This window comes from Filicampus tigris, chromosome 7 (assembly GCF_054856515.1).
Source record: "Filicampus tigris isolate MCC_2025a chromosome 7, RoL_Ftig_1.0, whole genome shotgun sequence".
NCBI lineage: Eukaryota > Metazoa > Chordata > Actinopteri > Syngnathiformes > Syngnathidae > Filicampus > Filicampus tigris.
Window position 1 is genome coordinate 16355305 of NC_141223.1, and position 24299 is coordinate 16379603.

General features: G+C 39.9%; 1 protein-coding gene across 2 annotated transcripts in view; it reads right to left on the minus strand.

Moving 5' to 3' along the window:
• Window positions 1-24299, minus strand: part of grik4 (glutamate receptor, ionotropic, kainate 4) — a 351164-nt gene that overhangs the window by 102649 nt on the left and 224216 nt on the right. For both annotated transcript variants that reach the window (XM_086035775.1, XM_086035774.1), the window contains exons 7-8: window positions 14593-14771; window positions 8418-8471 (exon numbers count right to left, since the gene is read on the minus strand). In XM_086035775.1, the coding sequence (XP_085891901.1) occupies window positions 8418-8471; window positions 14593-14771 (233 nt within the window). The remainder of the gene's footprint in view (window positions 1-8417; window positions 8472-14592; window positions 14772-24299) is intronic.

Consider the following 24299-nt stretch of genomic DNA (forward strand, 5'->3'; position numbering starts at 1 on the left):
GGTGTGTACTGTATATAGTAATTAGAGTTTTAGTTTATTCCTTCTACTTGTTATATTATTGCTGTTTTGTTATTGTAATGTAAAGTGCTTTGTTACAGCCGTAGCTATTATGAGATGCGCTATATATATAAAATTGTATTGTGTTGTATATCGAATGACCTAGGTATGTTATGTCTTTTATTGTTAGGCGTTGCTGCTAAGGGCTTGTGGCAAAAGTGCTCAGATGTCCGAGTTCATAAACGCAACGCTCAGTGCATGGTGCGAGTGACCATAAGGCAGCACTGTGCTCTTGCTGTACGATGTCAACCGCGGGTATAAAAAAAAACTGTGTTCTGGTTTTTAATAAACGTGAGTTCGCTGACTCCATAATCCATAGTGGACTCTACAATATGTTAGCATTCCATAACAGGACATTGCGTGTGGTGTTCTATTAGACGCACACGGTAGCCTGTGTGGGTTAACTAAGCTAGCTTCCAGAAACGACTGTCCCAATGTGATAAATGAAATTGGGCATCAGCCACAACACGCTTCCTTTTTGGATGTTCGTTTATCACCCCCATGCCGCTATGAAAGTGAAGTTTACAACGTATGAAGTTATTTTGGGAAATGCGCCCTGACTCTCGGACTCTGTTGCTAACGCTAACACGGGTTAGCCATGACGCTGATTAACTCCCAACGCTTCTGTTTACATCATGGGTGACCTGGATTACCACTGCTGCGCATGTGCATTACAGAAAAGGCATACAGCCAGCAAGAGATGAGGCGTTTTCGAGAGAAAAACACCGCCAAATAATTAAATGTATAAATAAATGACAAGTCAACTATTAAAATTAATTGTTAACAATTTTGATCGTTAGTAATTACTCTTGGCAGCATCGCCATCTACAGGAATCTGTTAGCCAATACTATGATTAACAAACCAAAATTTCAAAGACAAGTTGTGCGAGACCCTCCTACCGGCCTACCGGTTGAAAAACACACTTGACAAATATATCCATCAATGGCAGTAAACAGTTGGATTGTAGATGACGAATATATAAACTAACGAAAATAAACGGCCATGGTAATGAATGAGTTATTGGTCACTCTTTGGTGGATTTATTGGCAGGACAGGAAATAAACTGACAGCATTAGGTTAAAACAAAAAAAAATGCTTTTTGGAAAATTATATATATTTTATTTTTCAATAGACATTGCAAAACAAAATGTTCAGTGTTTGACCTGGCTCATATGCTAAGCATCAAAATATGTGCTGTTCATAGAAAATGTTATGTTTTTGTTTTTCTATTTTTCTAACTATGTGCCCTGATCAAGTTTAGTACATTTTATTATGGTTTGTTGTTCTTAGGTTGCATTTCCACAACTGTTTATCATTGATTTTGCAGCTGTATTGTATGTAACTATGTTGGTGTACAATATTCTACTGACAGTATACTATATATAGTACATGACTATATACTGTGTGCATTTCTCCACAAAAGACTATTTGATACAGTTTTCGATATGTTAGGGGCGATTCAAGCGCGGTTCAATTTGAGAGTGGAATGATTCGGTTCGGTTCGACTCAGTGAGATTACGATTCGATATAGAATGGCTCAGTTTGATAGTGTATGATGCAATTACTTTTTTGTTGTTATTTTACACACATTTGAATGAATTTGTCAGTACTGTAAATGTGCCAATTCCTTCTAAGACATATCTCTCCAATAAAAGACAATTCATCGTGTATCTAAATGAAACTATTCGATTCGGTCCGATTCAATTCACTCGCACCTTTTAAATCAACGTTTCCCGTTTCAAACCAGATTTTGTTACACCACTAATAAATAATAAATGACTTGACACAAATTCAGTGATATAGTTGCATAGACATACCCTGACTGCAGGTTTAAATACAACTTTTGATAAACTATAATATGCATGTGTCTTATTTCAAATCATTTCTTCTAATAAAATTACACATGCCTGACATTTTGTGTGACTTTAGACTCAAGAGGTGGGCATTCCATCCCTGGGACGGAACAGTCTGTCCGTCCTTCGCGGACGGTTGGACAGAGGAAAAGAACTCTATTAAAAAGGACGGACTAAGCAAGGACGGAGCTAGGTTTTCATCTGTCCCTTTTAACATCCCTAACCGGGTCAAGTGCTGGCTGTGTTGTGTTGGATTCTTTTAACAAGCAAGACTGCCCGCTAAGCCTGCACAAGACTGGAGTGCTCTTTCTCCTGTGCGTCCCTTCCCTGCAGTATTGTTCTCACAGACATAGTCTGCCCTCTAGTGGACGCCAATTTCAATGACGAGGAAAAAAAAACACTGAAAGCTATGAGGCCATTCGTTCTCCACCTGAAATAACATTGCCTTATTTTGCAATAATTATTTTTAGTGCAATAAAAGTGTAACGCAATAAAAAGTGAAAAACTAGTACGCAGTCTTAAATATTCTTTTGATGTCCCCTGGCTATCTCGGGTCCGCATCATCATCATCATCATCATCATCATCATCACATCCAATGGTGGTTGCCGGCAGCTAAAAATCTGTCTTGGTTAAACAAATGTAAACAATTCAATCCACTCATGATACTATAATATAAATGGATGTGCATAGGAAATTAGCAAGCTAATGAGCTTGAAATAATGTCATGCACAGACGCTTTTTTTTTTTTTGGGTGGGGGCGGACCGGCGAAATGTGAGGACGGAAGCGCTTTAAAAGGACAAGAACGGACATGGTCGGAGAACGATCATTTTTCTGAATAAGAACGGAGGGATGAAGGAGGAAAGGTACGCAGGTCGCGGAGGGAGGACGGACCGGCAAAAAAAGGGTCGAGTACCCAGCTCTGGTCATCTCTTCAATAAATAAATAAATAAAACATGGATGAAAACAATTCGAACAAAATATATAGAGCAAAACCCCAAAATGAAGACAGAAGGCGGCCAAATCTGCGAATGGGTAAGACCAGAAGAAATGCAAAAAGTGGCAGGTGAGCGGTGCGAGGACGTTGAGGGTGTCTTGAGATGATTCAAGAGAAACAGATTAGGCAATGGAGCGCTGTGGCAGATCGTTAGTCAGGGGTGTCTAGAGGAAAGATAAATGAAGTGCCAGTGGGGTAAGCAGACAGAAGGAAGTGACACTCTGAGGAAAGAAGAGCGAACAAAGCAGTGAAATGAGAGCCACCACGGAAAGCTAGCAATTGTTAAGAACAGCACAAGACATGCAGGGGAGCAATTACATGACCTAAAATTCACTTTAGATTCAGAAGTGAATTACTTGCACTTAATATGCATGTATTAATATTGTATTATCTACTACTATGCATGCATATTTAATCTAACATGCCCTTCTTAAGGACGCCGTGCATTTATCATTGGCTGTCCTTATATGGCACAATTCATCATTCACCTCCACAGGTTTTTAAAGTGAATTTAATCCTGACACATTACAAATGCATGATATGTTACAATTGGAGGATATCAAATGTTGTACTTGTACTTGTAGAGGTGTGAAAAGATGGTTACACGAAGTATTACAGATTTTCAAAGAGAGCTATTTTTAAACATTTGTTTGAATCGGTTTTATTGCCACAACACCCCCTGCCTGCACAGAAGACATGGCGTCCGTAAGGCCAACAGTTTACCATGCTGCTACATGCAGCAGAGACATGAGAAAACATTGACCGAAAAATAATGAGGAACAGGATAAAAAGACAAGAAATGAAGTTGCAGAGATCTATAATTTAGTGAATGACAGTTTATAGAACAATATAAAATAATATATATGTCTATTAAACATATAACACACACACCATTAGGGATGTGCGCTACTAGTTGTTTAACCGTTTAACCGTCTACGATTTATTAAACGTTTAGTATTTTATTAGTCGGTTTAACACTGCATTAAATATCACGCATCTTGTTCGTCACGCCTCGGACTCTGTCAACAAGCTGAGCACCAAGAGAGAGAATTGCTCCCCCCGCCCCCCTCCGCGGACATGTACACATAGTAGGGGATGGGGACAATAAGTTTGGGGAATAATATTTAGAAAAGTAAATTCTGTCAAAGCTACCACGAAAAAACCCCAGCACCGTTTCACACATTGAGGTGTTTCCTTTGGATGTGGTTTCTCATCGCTGCGGTACAGTAGTTATAAGCGAGTTTATGATGAACCTACAGGTTGATGATGGCGAAACCGGGCCCAGTCGGCACGGCGGCGGGGCCAGGCAGACGAGCATGAGAGCGTTTGCTCCAGGCGCTGTGATGCTTACCGCACAGCAAAGATTACCCAACTAATTCGTGAAATGACTGCCCGCGATATGCTGCCGCTTTCTTTTGTTGAGGGCGAAGGGTTCGAAAAATTAATGCTGTATATCGAGCCTGAGTACACGGTGCTAAATCGCAAAACAATCACGTCCCAACTCGAGAGTAACCAAAACCAAATAAAAGAGGAGATGCTATGAACGTTTGAGCGGGTCAACTACTGTATGTGGCCATAACTACAGACGGATGGACGTCCATAGCCACTGAATCTTACATGACTACAACGTGTCATGTGTGGAAGAAGGACATCTCCGCAGACATGCGCCTTGGAGGAAAGACACACAGCTGAAAACTTGGCTGCTCACCTGCGGAGTGTGATGGGTACGTGGGCACTAGGAAATAAAGCCGTCGCCTGTGTGCATGATAATGCACCTAAGATATGGCGAATGAGACCCTGCTGGACTGGGAGTCGGTACTGTTACTCATTACATTATTCATAATAAAGACTATGCATTACATTGGCAAATGTATCAGAAATGTATTTCTCTTTCAATTGTTCACTTTTATTCAGTCAGTTGTTGTTACATCAATAGAATTTAAATGAACAAACTGTCCTGAATGTTTGGGCTAAAATAGCCCCTAAGTACACAAAGCATTTGCATTGTAAACTTTGAATTCAATATATAATGCATTTCAAGTTTTCTTTCTTACAGACTAGTCGGCAGGCAAATTAGTCGAAATTCCCATCCCTACACACCATACTATCATGCACTTAGTATCAATTAAATATACACATAAAAATATACCAGCTACTAAACACCAAGGTTTGAGGTACTAACTGTAGTTGAGGTCCCTTTATGTGAAAATATTTGCGAAATTTGCCACTTTCTAAATATTTCACTTTAAACTGTCTATGTAAATAATGCGTAATAAAACTAATATAGTCCAACAATAAATTCTCCAAACCAGAAGATTATAATCTTCAGGTTTTATTGCTTCTGTTTAAGAGAAGTGCTGATTAATTCTCAGAGCAATTTTGAGGTTGTAAATTGAGACATTCTTGTCTTGCCTTGGCGATTCAGTTTTAGATCCCATTATAAACTGCCTAAAAGAGAGTTTGCGTAAAGAGACGGGGCTTCCATATCAGTGTGTTCTGTTACGGTTAGTGGTCATAGGTGAGGCAACACATATTGCTGTCATAGTTACAGGGAAGCAAGAAATAAAGTAATGCAATTAGAGTCCCAGTAGGCTCATTTACTGCTCTGACCTTTGTACCTTTTTTGTTCGCTCGCTGTACTGAACAAACATCTCCTTTAGAGCAATGGCAGGGACGGTTCTTGGTTGGTTTGAGCTTTTTGGAAGAAATGACCAGCGCTCTTATTTTTCTGGAATGAATGATTCTGTTAAATATTGTAGGTAAGCAACCATGAACATTTAGATTAGATGGGAACTGGCCGACTTTCATAACAAAATTTCCCGCTGATATTAATTACCTTTATGTCCTTTAATTGAAGACTCTAAATGGTCTATTGGTGTGAATAAGAGTGTGAATAGTTGTTTGTTTACATGTACCATGTATTTGACTATAGCTATGAGCCTGGGTTGTAACTGTATTACAGTGTTTGGCTGTAACAACACAGGTGGGAGGCTGGGGTACAGCTCGAATTTTTTTCAGTGGGGTGGCCTGGGTGACAATGTCTCACTGGCCAGAGGTTCGTGCGCACATGTAGGCATGCATGCATGTGTAGGTGCATGCGTATAACCCCCTCTGTATGTAAGAAGTCATTGTTTATCATCCACAGTTAAGGTTTCATTGACTTCATTGATTTGTGATTTCTCAGTCATGCGTCTCCTTGATAGGGTGTGAAAGTAATGATTTTGACATTGTCAGAATCCAGGATGAAGTCAAGTATTATGACGGTTTGAACTCAAAAACTGTGCTACATTTTAAGGAGATTTTGGGTCAAACCTCAGACAGTAAAAAGCTTGGATTATTCCATCTTCAAGGTAGCACTGTGATACATTTTTGCGGCTGCAGTATTGTTCTTTTGTGTCTCAGAAAGAATAATGCAAAAGCTTTAGAGATGAGTCACTAAGGGGACACCGGCGCTTCCTTGCCTCTCCATTATGTTTCGGACTGCCTGGAAGAGAGTGATGTGGGGGGATTATTTATGTGTGAATCATTACTGTGGTGTTATGAAAAATGTTATGAAAAAAAAAAGCGCTTTGAACCCCTATAGCATATAATTATAATTAATTATACAATGAAATACTGCATTTACAATTATTCACTTTTACGTTTAGTTAGAACCAGAGCCGGGCGGTCCGTCCCTAGGCCGGACTGGTCGGACCATATGACCCGGCCAGATGCTCGTTTTTGGGGTGGAGGGGTGAGGGGTGAGGGGTGAGAAATTAAAAAAAAATGGCTGGACTAAGCATTGCCGGAAGTGGATTTTAGTCCGGAAATACGCCGTAGCAAAACTGCTGTGTAGTGGTTTGCTGGCATGCTTTTATTTTGAAGGCCGGGAAGTGTGAAGGAGGGGACGTGTGGAAAATAAGTAACTTGAATGCTTGCAGACTTGTCGTCTGTTGGAACCAAATAATTATACAATACGAAAAAACCAACCCCAGGGCTCGCAATGGAAGTAAGTACAGTACACGCAGCTGGGTTGATGTGTCTTTCACAACTTAATAACTTTTTATTGCATAAACGGCATTCATTTGGGTTGAATCACTGATAACACTTGAAATTATAATTACTCCGGAGGTTGGAACGGGCCAACAATGTTTATGAATTTGGCCGGGGGGGTCGTGGCCGGAAGGGTACCCAGGTCAAGGGTGGAGGGTTGCCGCCGGACGGGCAAAAAAGGGTCAAGTGCCCAGCTCTGGTTAGTACATTGTCAGAAATAGGAGGACCGTAGGAGTCCACCGCTGTCCCTACACTAATGTACCTCTTAGGGCAAATTACTGTAGTTAAACCCTATTGTGTTAAAATATCTGACTCACTCAGTCAACTCTCTTTACCTGCACCTGTTACTTCACTAAAGGGGTGCAAACTGGAAACAATGAGTAATACCAGATGAAGCATTGTTTTCAAAATACAGTACACGGCCAAAATAAAAAGCAGCACATTACAGACAGGGGATAACGGAGGTACCTGGATGTACAAAGCTGAGCATGTTAAAAATACCACCCCCTACCCTTGTCATATTTGAAATATCATCGGCCTGCGGGGGATCTGAATTTAGTAACTTGAGGAATTAAAAAAACAGACAAGGTAATGTGTTAGGTTAACAGGACTGGGTGAAATTATGGTTGGGAACAAGTTCTCAAGGATTTCAGGAAGTGGTAATTTGAGGAAATGCTATTTTTCCAAAGTTCAAAGTAGTTTTGAATTGTATTTATTAAATATGCAATCAGATCAATGTACAAGACACTTTGATGAGTAAAATAATATATTTTGCACTTACTTTTATTGTACATGTAGACATTTTATTTTGTGGGGGGAAAGTCACACTGATTTGGTACAATGGCAAACATCTAATTTGACAAAGAAATTGGATATGGCCAGTAAATCAGAACCCATTTGCACTGTAAGTGGCCACATTCGCCCATAGATCCCTTAGCACAACAAATACTGCAAAGGAAAGAAAGGATAAAATAAATAAAAATAAGAAATGGACAAAATGCTGGATCGCTACCGAGATTTGATCCTGCAACACTCCACCACAAAGTTTTTTAGAAAGATAAGCTGCAATTAACCTAACCAAAGGTAAATGAGGGAAAGAAGGCAAGGAAAGAAATAAGGAAAGCATTTGTCAAAACTCGGCATGTTGCTTATTTTCAATCGCATTCAATTCAACTTTGAATAATGAGGCCATGGTGTCATAAAGTATCTCTGTCTCAGCTCCTGTCTGCTTAACGTCATCCATCCATCCAATTATTGACATAAACAAGGAATAACAAAATGCTACTATTTTGCAGGTGCACACTATCTCAGTGGTACTGTACTGTGTATCTTTACAGCGCAACCTTTTTAGTCCAACACAATCCATTCTTGGAAGCAGGTGGACTTTAAGCATATTTTCCACAATACACCTCAAGGGGTATACGGCTCTAAAGGCTACACTTTATCTCAAAACAAAGAGCAGCTCTTGTTGTTCTTACCAGAGAAGTGAAGATGTACGTGTAGTAGACTGACAACATTCCCAGTTCTGAGGCCTGCACACACACAAAAAAGAAGAGAGCAATGAGGAAAAACATAAGTATGTGGTAAGAGAAAGAAAGCGCAAATGGGAAAAAAAAGGAGGAATTCAAGGTTTGGGGATTGAACGGAAGCTGTTGAGACAAATTGGATACTAGAGAGAGTGAAGGATATGCAGAGGGTGAAAGGTCAGTGAACTCGCGCTGCACTCTGCGACACGCTGATCAAATCCCACTCTTGATAAGAACAGACATTTATTTGACTGCGATTCTGGGGGGAGCAATTAAATTTCTGAGGTGAATTAGTATGCTGCTCGACAAGTGTCTGACAATTTGATTAAATCAAAGTCACAGCAGAGTGCGACCGTGAAGGAGATGGTGAACTTTTCAGAATTGCTGTCATTATCAAAAATAGGTATTGGCACACAGTATGCAATATGAACAGGTGTGTCTTTTCCACAACTGGCAACCATGACCTTGAAAAAAGTTCACTTTAATTATAGTGCCATAAGATTTAACCCCCCAAAAAGTGTAATGCGATTGTCCCTTGAAAACGATGAAGCGATTAATTTATTATTAAGCATTTGGTTGATTGTGACAAAATGATGATTAATTAGTCATGTCATGAATACAATGAGGTACAACGGCTGTACTGGGTTGTAACTAGCAGAGGTACTGTTGGATCAATCTCCACTAATTTGCTATCGAAAGAAGTGCAACATGACGTCATCTGTGGGAAGTAGATCTACATCCACACTATGGCTCAACTCCTAATTTGGTTAATCCTAACCATAGTTTGGAAGCAGCAGATATCTTGAAAATTAATCTTGAGTATTTAGTACGAACATAAATAATAAAATCCCCCAAATTCACTTTACATCATACAAGAAACATTTAGAGGGGAAGTCAACCCCAAACATTTCTTTAAAAGAATATGTTCACTGCAGCCCCACTAGTCTAAACACGGAAATTCAGATTGATATTGTGTTTGTGGAGTATGAGTTAAGAAGTAAAATCCACCCGTTTATGTCCATCTCAGGGGCTGACCATTTTGGAGCTGTGCAACTATGGCTCCATTATTTGGACTATTTGCGGCTCTTGCACGATATGGGGCGCATGCACAGAAATTTGCTAAGCACGGAAGCTACATTAGGACAAAATACGTCAGTAAATGGTAAAGGGGTAAATGGTGACTTTAAAACGTCGATTAAAATTACACATACATGTATACAAACGATAAACGTTGTGATAATTAAAAAAACATTTTTTCGGCACAGGTACAGGAATACCACTGAATGTCGCCAGTTTTCCGTTATTTTGGTCAAATCCGCAATTAATTGTTGGTAATATGCTTCGGCTGAGGGAGATGCGGGCTCAGCTGAAGCACGGAACAAGGGTGCAAAAGGGATGGGGCGACGGAGCATTTTGGAGAATTGGGACACGCTACACACTTAGAGCCTCAACGGGAATGCGCAATTGAGGGACACAAGGGTGCAAGTGTGGGCACTGGGATTGGGCCTTGGTTGTTACCTGAGACCTGAACGACTGTAATGTCATTTTCAGTCGACAGCAAGTGACAAAATGGCTGCCCCCTGAGATGGCTAAAAAGGGGTGGATTTTCCTCCTTAAATCATATTCCACAAATGCAATAGTAATCAGAATGATGTGTATAGATTAGTGGAGGTGCATAATACATATTCTTTATAAGAAAGATTTGGGTTGACTTCCCCTAACGCACCGTTGCACAAAACCTACTCAAATCCTGTAAAATTATAGGACATAAAGGAACATCAATTGTTAAATGAATGTTTTACCAAGACTTTACCAAGGTTCACACACTGCTGACCATCTCCCATAGAGAGCTGACTATCTTTACTACTCCAGGTCATTGCAGCGGTCCTCTGACTGAATGAGATTACATTCAGCACGCTAACACAGCTGACCTAAATCTCTCGGAATGCTAAAAGCTCACTGTGGCTAGACCTTTGTCCGAAGAGGCTTGGTTGGAGGATGTACACAAGGCAAATCAGGATCCCTTTGGACAAGATGGACGCTCTTATCATCGGAGCCTGGCAAACACGTCGGTGTTTAGCTTTGATAAATTTTGCGCTTTGAGAGTTGGGATTGCCAGCTTTTCAACACAATTGTCTACATGATGTTTCTTGATGTACACAAAGAGAGACAGCGTGACAGAGAAGAAGAAGAGAGAAATAAATCGGATGGATAGATCACAGTGTATGGAGATATACAGTAATACGATCTTGTCCTCAGAGAACAGGTACACCACCATTAGGAAAAAGTGTATAGAAATAAATCAACTAGGATGGAATTCAGTTATGTTCAGAGACATCCATTCTGTATGTGGAGGTAGTGTACGCTAGCTAGTTTTAAATTAAAATTGATTTTATTTTTCCCTTTGCCTCCAGAAAAGTTTTGTGCAAATCCTTTATTTTGTTTTTTTATTTTTATTTGTTTGGGCTTCTTTCCTCAGTCTGTCTGTTGCTAGCTTGAGCCACGATTTTATCCATCTCGTTGAACCGTTGAGTTTTGAGAGTTGGGCTATATGCTGGAATTACTCTGAAAGTAGAGTAAATAAATCATACATTATTAATTTCAGTTTACATTTGATTAATGAGTTGTTTCCATGTTTTTACATGAACATGAAAAATGTTTACTAATGTCTGCGTCAGTTGAACTTTAATGTCAGGAAATGTTAATTGTCAGGCGAACAGCAACTGCAAGGTAAAGAGACGGGTTAGCTTGCTAATTATGTAACATGATGTTAGCTTTATTGATGAAGAGCTCATATTCAAATTGCGATGAATGAAAAATGACAAATTATAATTAGACTTCTAATATACATATTAGATATTTCTATGTATAGCTGTAATGCAATTCAAGTTATATTGAATTTATAATCAACACTGTGGTGGATGGGAATTGTAAATTATTGTTTAACATAATCAGACTGATCCAATAGTTTTAACAGGAGTTATGCCACATTTGCAGGTCTCAGCAAACTTTTTTTTTTCTTAGAATAATCCAAATAGATTTAAAGGAGCTGTAGAAAAATGAAACCTAATTCACAACATTTTTTCTTTTCAAATTCACCGAGTCCTGGGAACGCTTATGCTAGCTTTACTTCTGATAGCAGCCATGCCAGCACCATTTGCCTGAAACGTAGTACGTCATAACATTTCAACTATTTTTCCTCCGTATTGAAGTTTTGCAAATGTTTGTGACTACGGCAGATTTGAAAAGGCCAGCCAAGGCAAGGTTTAAACGCACTCCCAAACTGCGTGTGCAGTGCCAGACATAAAGAACCCCACTTTATTGTGCCAGGCACAGAGTGGTTGAACTCGATGAAACCATTCATCGTTACCATTCATCCTAGCTTGCTGTGAGAACCGTGACAAAATAATGCAAAATGGAACAATATGGGGCAGAATGTGACAAAACTTGAAAGGACCGTGAGGTGCCACCGTGCCAGCGAAATAAATATGCTTTCCACCACACTTGAGACCGCCTCCAAGCTTTGTCATGGCGTATTGCACTGTCACATTTTGTTGCGTTCACACCGTTCACATCTTCCTTATGGCTCACGAGGTTTCTCATCCTTATCGTGACGGCTGCGGCACATTTTTTTTTGTGTTTAAAGATATGGCCCGGCATCCATGGCAATCATGGCCTGTCACGTTTGACCCGCCCCCCGTCACCTGCACTTTGTCTCACACCCATCCATCCAGCTTCGTCCACTGTGGCTGAAACATGATTGCTGTGGTCGCCGGGATCATAATGGTAACATAAAGTAGCGTCACAAAGTCATTTGATTCTTGCTTTTCTACAAGCTTTTGTACAACCTGCTTTGATTACTGATATAAACACACTTGCCAATGGGGTGAAAACATTTTTTGTGGGTAATTATAGCTCCATGGACCATCATCATAGCAAGCCAAATTCCTTGTTTGTCTATTCTTGGCAATGAATGTTCTAATTCCTTGTTCCCATTTTTACAGTCCCCCCTGTAAATGTCATGGCCAATTCTATAGAGTGGATGTTAACATATAATGATTATAAAGAAGAGAGAGACAAAGTGTTACAAAGCTGGTGAGAAGCAAGACATCCCACTGTGGGCTCCCACTGCTCTTTGGCCCAGGGTTCTTTGGGTTGCTATGGTGACCAGATGGGCACTAATGGCAGCCGGAATGCTTGATTGAGGACTGATTGAAGACTACAGCGGGAAAGACCAAATGAGAACGGAACAAAACGGCGGCTCTCTCAACTCCATTATGCATCCAGTTGACGTCACCTTCAATCTGGCCATCCATTCATCCATTGTCTTGCAGAAATAATGAGGTGTGTATTAATTACAGCAGGAGCATATGCCGCCGCCAAACATCCTCACTTACCCAGATCCTAATACTAATGCCATCAAGCCTCTTACACACATTAGTCTCCAATCAGGTGAAGCGTCATTATTTTAAGTGTCCAAGGTATTAATAATGTACTGAAAGGTTAATTATCAGCATGTGCTGGAGAGGAGAAAGCACATACGGATCATATTGTCCTGTTAGAGCCAAAGCGTCGTGCTTGCTAATGGCGCCATAAAAATGTTCTTCCCTAACTTTATGGGTTTGCATATCATAGCTACAGTTATGAACTATTCAAAGGTTGTTTTTAGAACAGAATGAGAGTCACAATGTTTGTTTTTACGCATTGAAAAATAGACAGAGGTCTTTACATAAAGGTTGGGGAAAAAAATATTTGATACATCATAATCGTTTGAGGCTGGACTGTGAAACAATTTAGATGTTTCGCTCCAAAGTGGGACAATTTGTATATGGGTGGTGGTTTAAGGACGATGATATCCTCAGATTGGGAATGGGATTACTTTTAGTAGACATCATCTTTGAAAAAAACTATGAATGACATAGTCATGGTCACGTATGACCCAAACAAAAAAAAATTATATACTGTATAACTAGTATTAAACATGGTGTTAAAATTAGGAGTGCAAAGACCAAGGTTACCTGCATTAAACCAACAGGAGGAAAAGTCTGTCCAGTCAGGCCAACTAAATAGTATGTACTCTGGATTTTGAAAAATATACATTTTATATGTATTGTTGTTTGTTTCTGGACATGCACGCTTTATCGGGGGTTCAGTAAATCTAAACACAGTGATATTGAAAATACATGGTGAAACATTACAACCTTCAGATATGAGGAGAGAATTTTGTTTCATCAAAGTCATTCTAAGTTGTACGGTTCTGGTTGTTTCATTCTCCGTTGCACTGTTCAGTGAAGTCAGTGGGCTAAGTCTCATGTTTTTGTGAGTCTAAACGGAGCACGTCATTGCAGAAGTAGAGCTACATTTTGGCAGTGTCAAGAAAAAAGGAAAGATGTACAGTACATGCCTCATGCAATTTGCTTCTACAAAGTACCTCAAAAGCACAAGTGACATCAGTACTCACCATCTCCACTGCACTAGGATTTGACAACAACTACAAGCTTTAGTTGTTCCTCTTGCATTAAAATCAGTGGGAAATGGATCACATTTTTTATGCCCCACAAGTATTGCATCTTAACTGGAGGAATGGTAGGGTTTATATTCATCTGACATGTATAATATTGTTAGTGTGTCGAGATAAACATCCGTATCATTTTCTTGGAATGACGAAACATGGGTTGAAATTATATTTTATGATGTCATCAATATTTTATGTACCAGCATGTTTTTTTATTATGGTTCTTCTCTATGACACGGCTTCAAATCTGCCTTCTTTATTTTGGACTGTTTCTGCGACTGTAGACTGATGATGCTATGCTTTTTAAAGATGTGCCCTCAGCCCAAAGTGCAGCAATTTATCTACCTTGTGATTCAAGACAGCAAATGGATTATGGCAGCAAAAAATACATTTTACTCTTTCTGTATTTTCTTCACTCTCTCCTTTGTCCCCTGTGGGAAATACAATATATATCTCAACAAATCAAAATTGAAGCTGAACCAACTGTTTTTTCAGGTTAAAAAAACATTCTCTACATATTGAATTACTTTTATCCTTGAACATTTCTTGCCTTCAGCATTTCTCAGTCTTCAGGGATTTTTGTTATATTTCTATCGTGCACACAACACTCACCCGTTCCAGAATGATATGGGACATGGTGGCGTTGGCGTCAACGATGATGGTGGCGGTCTTGTCGTCTCGTATCTCCTTCAGGAGCGGGGTCGGCTCCTGGCTGTCGTCGAGCATACGCACTGACAGGGTCTCCTTGGAGATGAGGAACTGCCGGAGGAGCTGCTCCAGGTTCAATAAGCCTGAGATGCACACAAACACACACAGTGGATTACTTATAATGAAGTGAAGATTCTAAATTAGACTTGAGTAGGTTTAACACGGATGACCTTTAACAAAAGTTGAAAAAAAAAAATGTAGATGAGACAGAGTGGTGCGTACAAACTATAAGACACGGTGACGACCATATAAGTCATTTGTGGTTGTCCAAATGTTACATGTAAAAAAAATATGGCCAGGAACGAATCTTCCCATGCCGGACAAAATCTTGATTCTCTTAAAGTACTCTTATGTGAGTGCTGTTTCACACACAAAAGACTTTGAAAAAATTGCCAACACGGATGACCTTTAACAAAAGTTGAAAAAAAAAATGTAGATGAGACAGAGTGGTGCGTACAAACTATAAGACACGGTGACGACCATATAAGTCATTTGTGGTTGTCCAAATGTTACATGTAAAAAAAATATGGCCAGGAACGAATCTTCCCATGCCGGACAAAATCTTGATTATCTTAAAGTACTCTTATGTGAGTGCTGTTTCACACACAAAAGATTTTGAAAAAATTGCCTTCTGCTCCTTGCTGTGGTAATACATTGTTTTGATTCCAGTAAGGTAAGAGGGATTTGCACTAATTAGGCAACTTAATCAAAAGGCTCCTGGCAGCATTTAACAAGTCACTTGGCATCCATATATTTAACAGAGACCCTGAGAGGTTATTTGGCTAAATTCCAACATGAAGAGGGAAAATTCAACCGGGATTATTAGAGAGCATGGACCTCGACAAATTAGCATGAAAGTTACCTTGGCATCTTGTCAGAGCTTATGTCTGTGGAGGTTAATAATTTATATTACCGTAATAAAAACTGGGAAACACCAATAGTTGTCTTTTGTAATCTTATCATTGCAGGAAGAAGAGATGAGGTACAGAGCAAGTGCAGTTAGTACAGTATGAAGTCACATGCCAGCTTCTGCCACACTTACTCTCAACATGATCACAAGTATCTGATTGTTGACAATTACTTGGAACGGAGTACAAAAGCTACTATTGATAATGGGTCACATGATACTTCACCAAGTCTAAATAAAAGTGCAGTGTCATTGATTCACATCAATGGAGCAGCCTGCTCTGGTAAATTTATCTGACAGTGTTTCATAGGTATTATTACAGGTTATCTATTAACATTGGTATACAGTCATTGGGTTTTAACACCACAGGCTCCTAGGTCATGGTCAATGGTGCTCATCAGTCTTTCCCACGAAGCTCTTTTGCAATAACAATTTTGAACAATAAGAGGACAAAAAGAAAAAGCTGATTTGACTCCATGCGAGGATAACGGCCACCTTTTTTGGACGTCTTCGTGCTTTTGTCTCATTCGCCTTTTTCATTAACGCCACTTGCTGGACAGGAGAGGTAATGCAGTTTTTATTCCCCTAATGCAATGAATTACCTTTCCCACTGTTGCTGTGTGTGAGCGCAAACTAGTGCGAACACACACAACTTATTATAACCAGGAGCTCCCGGTACCAGAAATTCGAAGTTCTTGGGCTGTTTGGTTTGAAGGCCATTGGGATCCTAAGTTCAGAATGGATTTCCATTCCTACAACGGCAATCCAACAGGAATTTGTAGTTGGAACATGCCATACATAGTCTATCAATACCACAAAAACTATAATGTAATTAAAAAAGTCAAAATTACTGTAAATACTTCCATGCATACATTTTCTGTAACGCTTATCTATAACATAATTATGAAACAATCAGATGAAAAGCAGCAAATAACTAATTAGTATAGTAAGTATTATAATTTCTCGAGTATATTTGTTTGCTAAAAAATTCATGAAATGATGGTGCGTACTATACTGTACGAATGCCGTGTTTCAAGTAGTGGGCCTGCTGGGAACATATTCTTGGAAAAAATGTGTTTGGGTTGATTTCCACTTGTCTCCATGCACTTAAAAGTATGCAACAAAATATTCTTGCATAGTGGTAATTATATAGATGTGCAAAATCATGCCTATTGGGGCGACATGGATCAGTGGTAGACTGGTCGTCTCCCAACCCAGAGGTTGTGAGATCCATCCCCTGCCCCTGTGATCATCATCATCAGTAGGTGAATGAGTGTGAAGCTCTTTGAGCGCTTTTTAGGTGGAAAAGCGCTGTACAATTGAAAGCCCATTTTCCCTATTGGAGGCAAGGCCGCTGAAGGACATTAACGCCTCGGCATCATGCATACCAGTGTCAGTAATGATGTCTCCCTGTCTGCATGGCAGTATATTATTGAATGTGTTTGTTTTGTTATATGTGGACACCCATGACATGGGACCTCCTCTCCCCTGCCTTGAACCTGTCATTTCAGCTCTCTCTCTAGTACGACACAGAGTGTCTTTGATGAGCTTGAAATAGCTTCCACTAAATCACCCTCTTGACTGCCTGCCTGGCATCCAAGCCTGCGCAGCAACTCACAGGGAAATCAAGTAGAATTTCATGTTGATTTTATGACATCAGACGGTGAACTGTGTCTGACATGGCTGCATACAAATATAGTGACACACAAGGAGGTTCATGCATTGGAATCAGGGTTCTGACTGCATCACACTCAAAGAGGAATGTTTCCGCATTATGGTGCCATACTTTCTTACCATTTGTTATTGGGAACCAATTTTCTTCTTCATTTGCTTCTTTCGGTCAGTCCGTTGACTGTCAGTGATGGTCCGTCCGTTGACGGACGGATCACTGATGGATATGCTTAGTGACGATTAGACAGACAGATGAAAACACACTTCCCTCATTCGTCAGTCTGTCGTTTTAAAAGATGTCCCATCATTCGTCAATTGACAGCAAAACGGGCTGACGGAATGCCCACCTTTGGTAATTTCTTAATTACAGTATTTATTTGGATGAAAAACACTCTTGGGCCAAAAATGATCAAACAGTTAGAGATGGGTACAGTAGCCCAAAATTGTATTTGAGTACCAGTACTGCTTCTTTAGAATAATAAGACTCAAGTAAAAGTAACTACTTTTTTAATGAACAACATCAAATATAAAATAGGAATGCGCAACTTCCGATATCGCCCCGCAATATCATTTTAACTCAAACAATAATACATTCAAACTTTATCAAATAGCATTAGTTGAGGCAAATACAGCCACGAGAAATGGTCTCAAATTACGTTTCTATTTACACTCATAACAAAACACAATAAGCTCACCAGGCAGAGATTACAGTACGTAGCTAATCAAAACCTATTTTCTCAAGTTCAAAGTGGAGTTATTGTAGGATGAAACTTACAAACTTTTAGGGAGACACAGATGATACACATACACATACATATTAAGGCAGGATATGGTTTTCAAGGATCCGGCATTCCCTACCCCTGAACTAGGACATGGCAGAAATACAGTCTGTGTGCTCTTTAACAGGAAGTCAACCCAAACATTTTCTTAACAAGAATATGTTCTGTGCGGGCCCACTAGTCGAAACATGGCATTCTGATTAATATTGTGTTTATGGAATATGAGTTAAGCAGTAAAATTCTCCGGGGGCGGCCATTTTGACACTTTCTGTGCAACTAATTTTGGGGAGTTGACTTTCCCCTTTAACATTCATTATTGAGAAAGAAAATTAAGAATATCTTATTGCATGTCCTTCTTAAAGGCTTTAACAAACCAATTCAATTTGACTTCAGAGCATGTTTATTGTAAAATGTAAAGGAAAAAATGCTGGTAGCACCCAAAAATATAAAAATCCATGAAAACTACAATATAATTCCTGTTTCTCATAATGAGGGATCGTTTTGAGTTCAGCTTGCCAACATTGTGTGGGCAAGATGACACAGATATATCGTAAACACAAATCTGAGAGCAAATTCTTCCACCAAAGGCTGCAGACAGTAGAGTTAGTGAATGTTACAGTAGCAGAGAATGAAATCCACAGTGTGTGCAGGTGAATAATACATTAACTTTGTGATGACTCATCATTTAGCCTTGGGCATAGTAAGACCTACTTTTATGACTTTGCTACAAATGTGAACTTTAAAATTTACAGTAGAGGAGATATGTCAAAATATTGAAGTGCCAGCGTAATCACCGCCCCATTAACCCAAAATAACCACAGAGGGTAACCATATTTCATCACTGACTTCCATCAGGTGCAGGTGCCTGACACACTGCAGTGGTGTTGAAAGTTTGACCTCCAAACTTCAGGTGCTTTCATTCATTGAATGACCTGAAGTTGGATGATTGGCCTTGTGTGAGAGATTAACAAATTTGTAGAAACTGGGAATTTGAATAACTTTTCTTCACCGACTAGTCGACGACTGTGAAAAATTTGCAGTCAATTAATTGCTTCAACAAATACAGTACTTCCCTCCATTTTGACTCAGTCAAGCTAAGACACCTTTAGTCAACGATCAGTTTTATGTAATCAACAGAATTCTTAACAGTCACTTAGTCATTTGATTATAATGCCTGGCTGAAAGAGAAAACATCGTATTATTTGTGTCCCTTTTACGACTCAACGTCCTACAATCATTACACAGTAAATGTACCATAAACATTGTTGGACCTCACAATGAGGTGCTGAGGTAAGGGGTTCGAATTTCTGGCCTTCCTTTAGGAGTTTGCATGTTCTCGCCCAGCTTGCGTGGGTTTTCTGCTGATACTCTGGCTTCCTCCCGTATCCAGAAACTCTAAATCTGAGTTCTTAAAACTTTGGGGTCCAGGGACCTCTTAAAGGGAGGGGTTTTTTTTCCAAGGCACCCATGAGCCTTAATGCCCATAGAAAATACTGTAACTACTCCTAAGTGCCATGTGAGTTATTTATTTTGAAATGTTTTAACGTGCGGCACGGTGGGCGACTGGTTAGCACATCCGCCTCACAGTGTAGAGGTCGTGGGTTCGAATTCGGCCCCGGCCTTCCTGTGTGGACTTTGCATGTTCTGCCCATGCCTGCATGCATGATAGGTTAATTAGACACTCTAAATTGCCCCCTAGGTGTGATTGTGAGTATGAATGTTTGTTTGTCTCCGTGTGTCCTGTGATTGGCAGGCAACCAGTTCAGGGTGTACGCCGCCTGCTGCCCGAGGACAGCTGGAATAGCCTCCAGTACGCCTGCGACCATTGTGAGGATAAGCGGAATGGATAATGGTTGGATGGATGTTTTAACCTAATTATTCAAAAATGTGTTCCATAGAATGAAATTAAATAGTTATTCCATTGTCACTATTTGCTAGAAATACTTACTCATGCAGAGAAGTTGGATTTATGAGATGATATGTAACAACCATACCTGAGCTTTTAATTTGCCCAAAGTTTAGGTGGAAGAATTCATTGGTTATTATGCTAGTTTTAATGGACGAATGAATTAGCACAATCAGGTTGCAACACCAAGACAAGTTGAAACTGTATGACAGTGAAATTTAAAAACAATGACAACAACTGAAAACAAGATCAGAACTTTAAAATGAAAGAAATGAATAATTTTGTCGACAATTTTAGACACATAATTACTGTTGCAACTATACACATCATGAACATTATTCAATTGAAATTGTGACCTATATTCTTCACAAACAAACAAACATCTGATGCCGGAGCATTAAATTGGCTATTATGAATTCAATGTATGAATTCATAGTGGGCTACAGTAAAATTGCTATGGAGCAAAGTTATATCTATGCTCCTGTTTACATCAAGTATAGTACACGACTGAGGGTAACATTTCATTGAGGCACATTGTTGCACTTTGATTTGTGGCAGGGTGATTTTGGAGGCCACCAGCCTGATAAATGCACAACAAGACAATCTTTTTGTTGTCATCAAGTTGTTGTACTCACACTTGTCTTTCAGTGATAGTCTTTATTGTACAATATGCTCATTTATTCGCAACATACTGCATTCTGGAAATCATTTATTTGAACACTAGGCAATGATTGAGGAGTCTTTTGACAATGTAATTGTTTTCATTGTTGTTTTATTCTAGGATAGTGCCATAGATGTTTCAATTTAAATCACACATAGAAGAACATGTCAGTCACAACACTAATAAAGACTGACATAATTCTTTGTTTTGTTGCATTTTTGAATGCAATCCTGCAGAATGCTAGTACAGAATTGCAAGTAATTGCATTTTTTTGGATGGACGTGTGTATTCTTTTTAAGCAAATGCTTTTAATGATGAAAAACAACCAAGGAGGGACAAGCCCATTACTCTGCCAGGGCCTCAGAATTTGAATGTGGGTCCATCTTATACTGACATCTAAGATGATAAATAGTGTCTTGTTATACTCTTATCCACTAAATTGCCTTCCAAGCACTCACTTTTAGATTTATGCACCGCTTTAGTTCTGTGTCATTATATAGGAGTCACGCCACCAATGCTTTCGCAAAAAAGAATTTTCACCTTGATGAAAAATGTGATTCTTGCATCCATATGAGGGCTGGATGGGCGTGTTTGGAAGGTAAGTCTATTGAGACTTTTGAACAGAGGCAACACTTATAACAACCACTTTACCCAAATGGAAAACTAGAAATGACGACAAACATTAAGTCAAAATATCTACTGCATACAAATAGAAGAAGTTATATTAAAATAACCTGCCAAACTCGTGGGGAACACCTCAGAGTAGAAGAACATTGCTCTCTTATGACATTTTCATTAGTCATTAGACAGAAAAACCCACAGAGAAGACGTGTGCACTCAAGCACCCTTACATCTGTCCACAAATCAAATATCCGAATAAACTAAATCAAACAATTTTGCCGACAGGGCAGCATGTTCAGTGAACTGATGGAATGTGAACATGGCAGGGTACACATGAAATACTTTCAGAAACTGACTTGTTTCGATACATACCCTCTCCACCATGGCAGGGTAATTAACAATATCAGTCACACTAATGTATACCATGCCCTTCAATTAAGCTCAACAAGTCAACCTTACAAACTTTTAATTATCAAGGTGTCTTGATATTGAACCATAATTGTAGATTGCAAATGTGTATTTCCAAGTGTCAAGTGCCACCTCACGAATCACAGGAAATTATAGTAATCTAGAACAGGAAACACTTTGTCTTCAGGATTTTAGAGAAACGATGGACAGAAGGATTTTCAGTGTGTTGCTCTTGACTATTTTTGGGGACACAAAGCACCGTGTGCAAAGGTTTTCTTTAATTGAAGCATCCTGTAAAAATAGATTTGCCTTTAGTCCCTGCTGGCAAGGAATGGCAATTGTGTAGTCCTTCACATAGCTGACTGTTGTGCAGCTGGTGTGGGCTTAATTTGCATTCACATTTGCTTTGCTATAGTTAGTTTTATCCACACACGCAATGGCATGCCATCACTATATCGTTTGCGTCTTTGAATGTCTCTAAATATTACAGAATATACGGACAGCATGTAAACCCTCATACTAATATTGTCATGGGTGTTTTTGTAAGATTAAATAAAAAAAGCCCATCAGTCCCTGGGGCCTGTTCCTTAATGAAATAAAAATGTCTTCTTAAATGTGCTGTTTGAGCTAAGTGGCAGCTCCTCCCATCACCTCATTTGTGAAAGTGCACTACAACGTCTCTTCAAACGGCCACAGCAAGCATCTGTGTAAATCAGAAAGGTGATTTGCACGTTTTATCTACCCACACGGCGAAACCCAGCAGGTTGACAAGGGTCAGCCAGGCAAGGCAGATGTGGTTATACTGTATATGACAGCATAATTACTACACACTACAGTGGCCCTGTATATACTGGCCACATCATTGAACCATCTGACAGCGTGCTGTAGCAACGAAGTCAGAACGGAGACGTCCTCGTAGCGTTGACATCATATAATTGCGACAGCGGCAACATATGAAATACTCTTAGAAATGGACTTGTTTCGATACATACCCCCGAGCTTTGCTTGTATGGTGCTATCTCCCCACAGACGATAAGGCAATACATTTGCTCCTCTGTCTAGAGACTGTCGTTTTCAATTTGTTCAGTGTGCTTCATTCTTTACCGATCCGCGCTTCAATTGGTGCGCTCTGCTGTGGCGCATTTGGTTTTATGTCGCGTAGAGTGACGTCACAGTCAGAATGGATTTGTGTGTTTGGAGCTGTTCTGACTGAGATACAACCTCTTCAAATCGAATATGAAACTACATCCCGAATGTGGTTACAATCTGTCTTGCAAAAAATCTGATTTCATGTGCTTTGTTCAGACTACAAAAGAGCCATCCAGTTTCAATCTGGATCGCCTGAAAATCTGATTTTGGCTGGCAGTCTGAACAAGGCCTTTATGTTCTGCAGATGTATTTTCGCTCAATGCTGTTAAAATATTGTAGCCTGCTAGACCACTGGTCGGGAACCCGCGGCTCCGGAGCCGCACGCGGCATTTTCATCCTTATGTTGCAGCTCTGCGTGGCTTGGGAAAATAAATTATAAGTCTCCGATTAAAGTGTATGTTATCCGTCCCAAAATTGTGTATCATGTCTTCTTATTAGGCCAACGTTTTTGGCCACTTTCATATGTGATCCTAGATCGGATACCGATCAGATTTTTTGCAATGCGACCACAGTCAGAACCGTCAGGTCGCATACATCCGACATTGATGTCAGGAGTCCAAAATGTGCTCCGCATGGGCGGAGGGATCAGTGCTGGCAGCGGAGAGATCGAATCTGCAGTTGTTTTGAGTAACTTTATCGACTTTATATTTGACTTTAATTTTATCCCACTTCAAACATGAAGCATAAAGTGGACATTTATGGTGATAGCAGTAATTCAGGCACGGCTCCGATCGGCTTATTTTTTACGCGCGGTTATGACATGACGTCATTTTTAGTGACGTCTCCTTGAAATGCGATTGAAAGGCCTCACCTCATCATCATTTACCCCAAATACTGTATTTCTACCTTGTAACGAATTGCCCCACTGTTGAAATTCCTCTTTATACTCCCGTGTCGGCGCAGGTGACAACTGCCGTTTTGTATAAGGTGAATGACGTGTAGTGCTGTGCGACATGTTGGCGACAGGTCTGCAACACATGCTGCGCACACGTCAGAAATTGTTACTGCGCCTTCGGCACCGTGCGCTCCCTTGTGATTGGTCCGTTATGTCACATGTTACACTTTTCCCGGCTGGGTTCTTTGAGGAAAATTTATTTGTCACCTCGGCAGAGAGGATGCACCACGCAGCTTGATGCTGCTGCAAAGCAAACTAGTTTGGCAGCGGTGTGGGTGTCATGTCATTTATGCGTGTGTAAAGAAGCCTACACACGCACACATCACCTTGGCCGCTACCTTCCTGATTAATTTCCCAATAAAATTAAATGCACCATAACATTAAATGCACAATTAAATGCACCGTCTTGTCATCTTGGTCCCTTTGTTGCAGCAGGCACGATATCCATTGTTTTCACTGTCGTTTTGATCATTGCTCGGCAGTAAAAGCGCAGACCGGAATTGGCCATAAAATGAAGAGGAAATTCAACACTGTGGTGTCCTCGTCAGTATCAGCCGTAAACGAAGAGGAAATTCAACACTGTGGTGTCCTCGTCAGTATCAGCCGTAGTGACA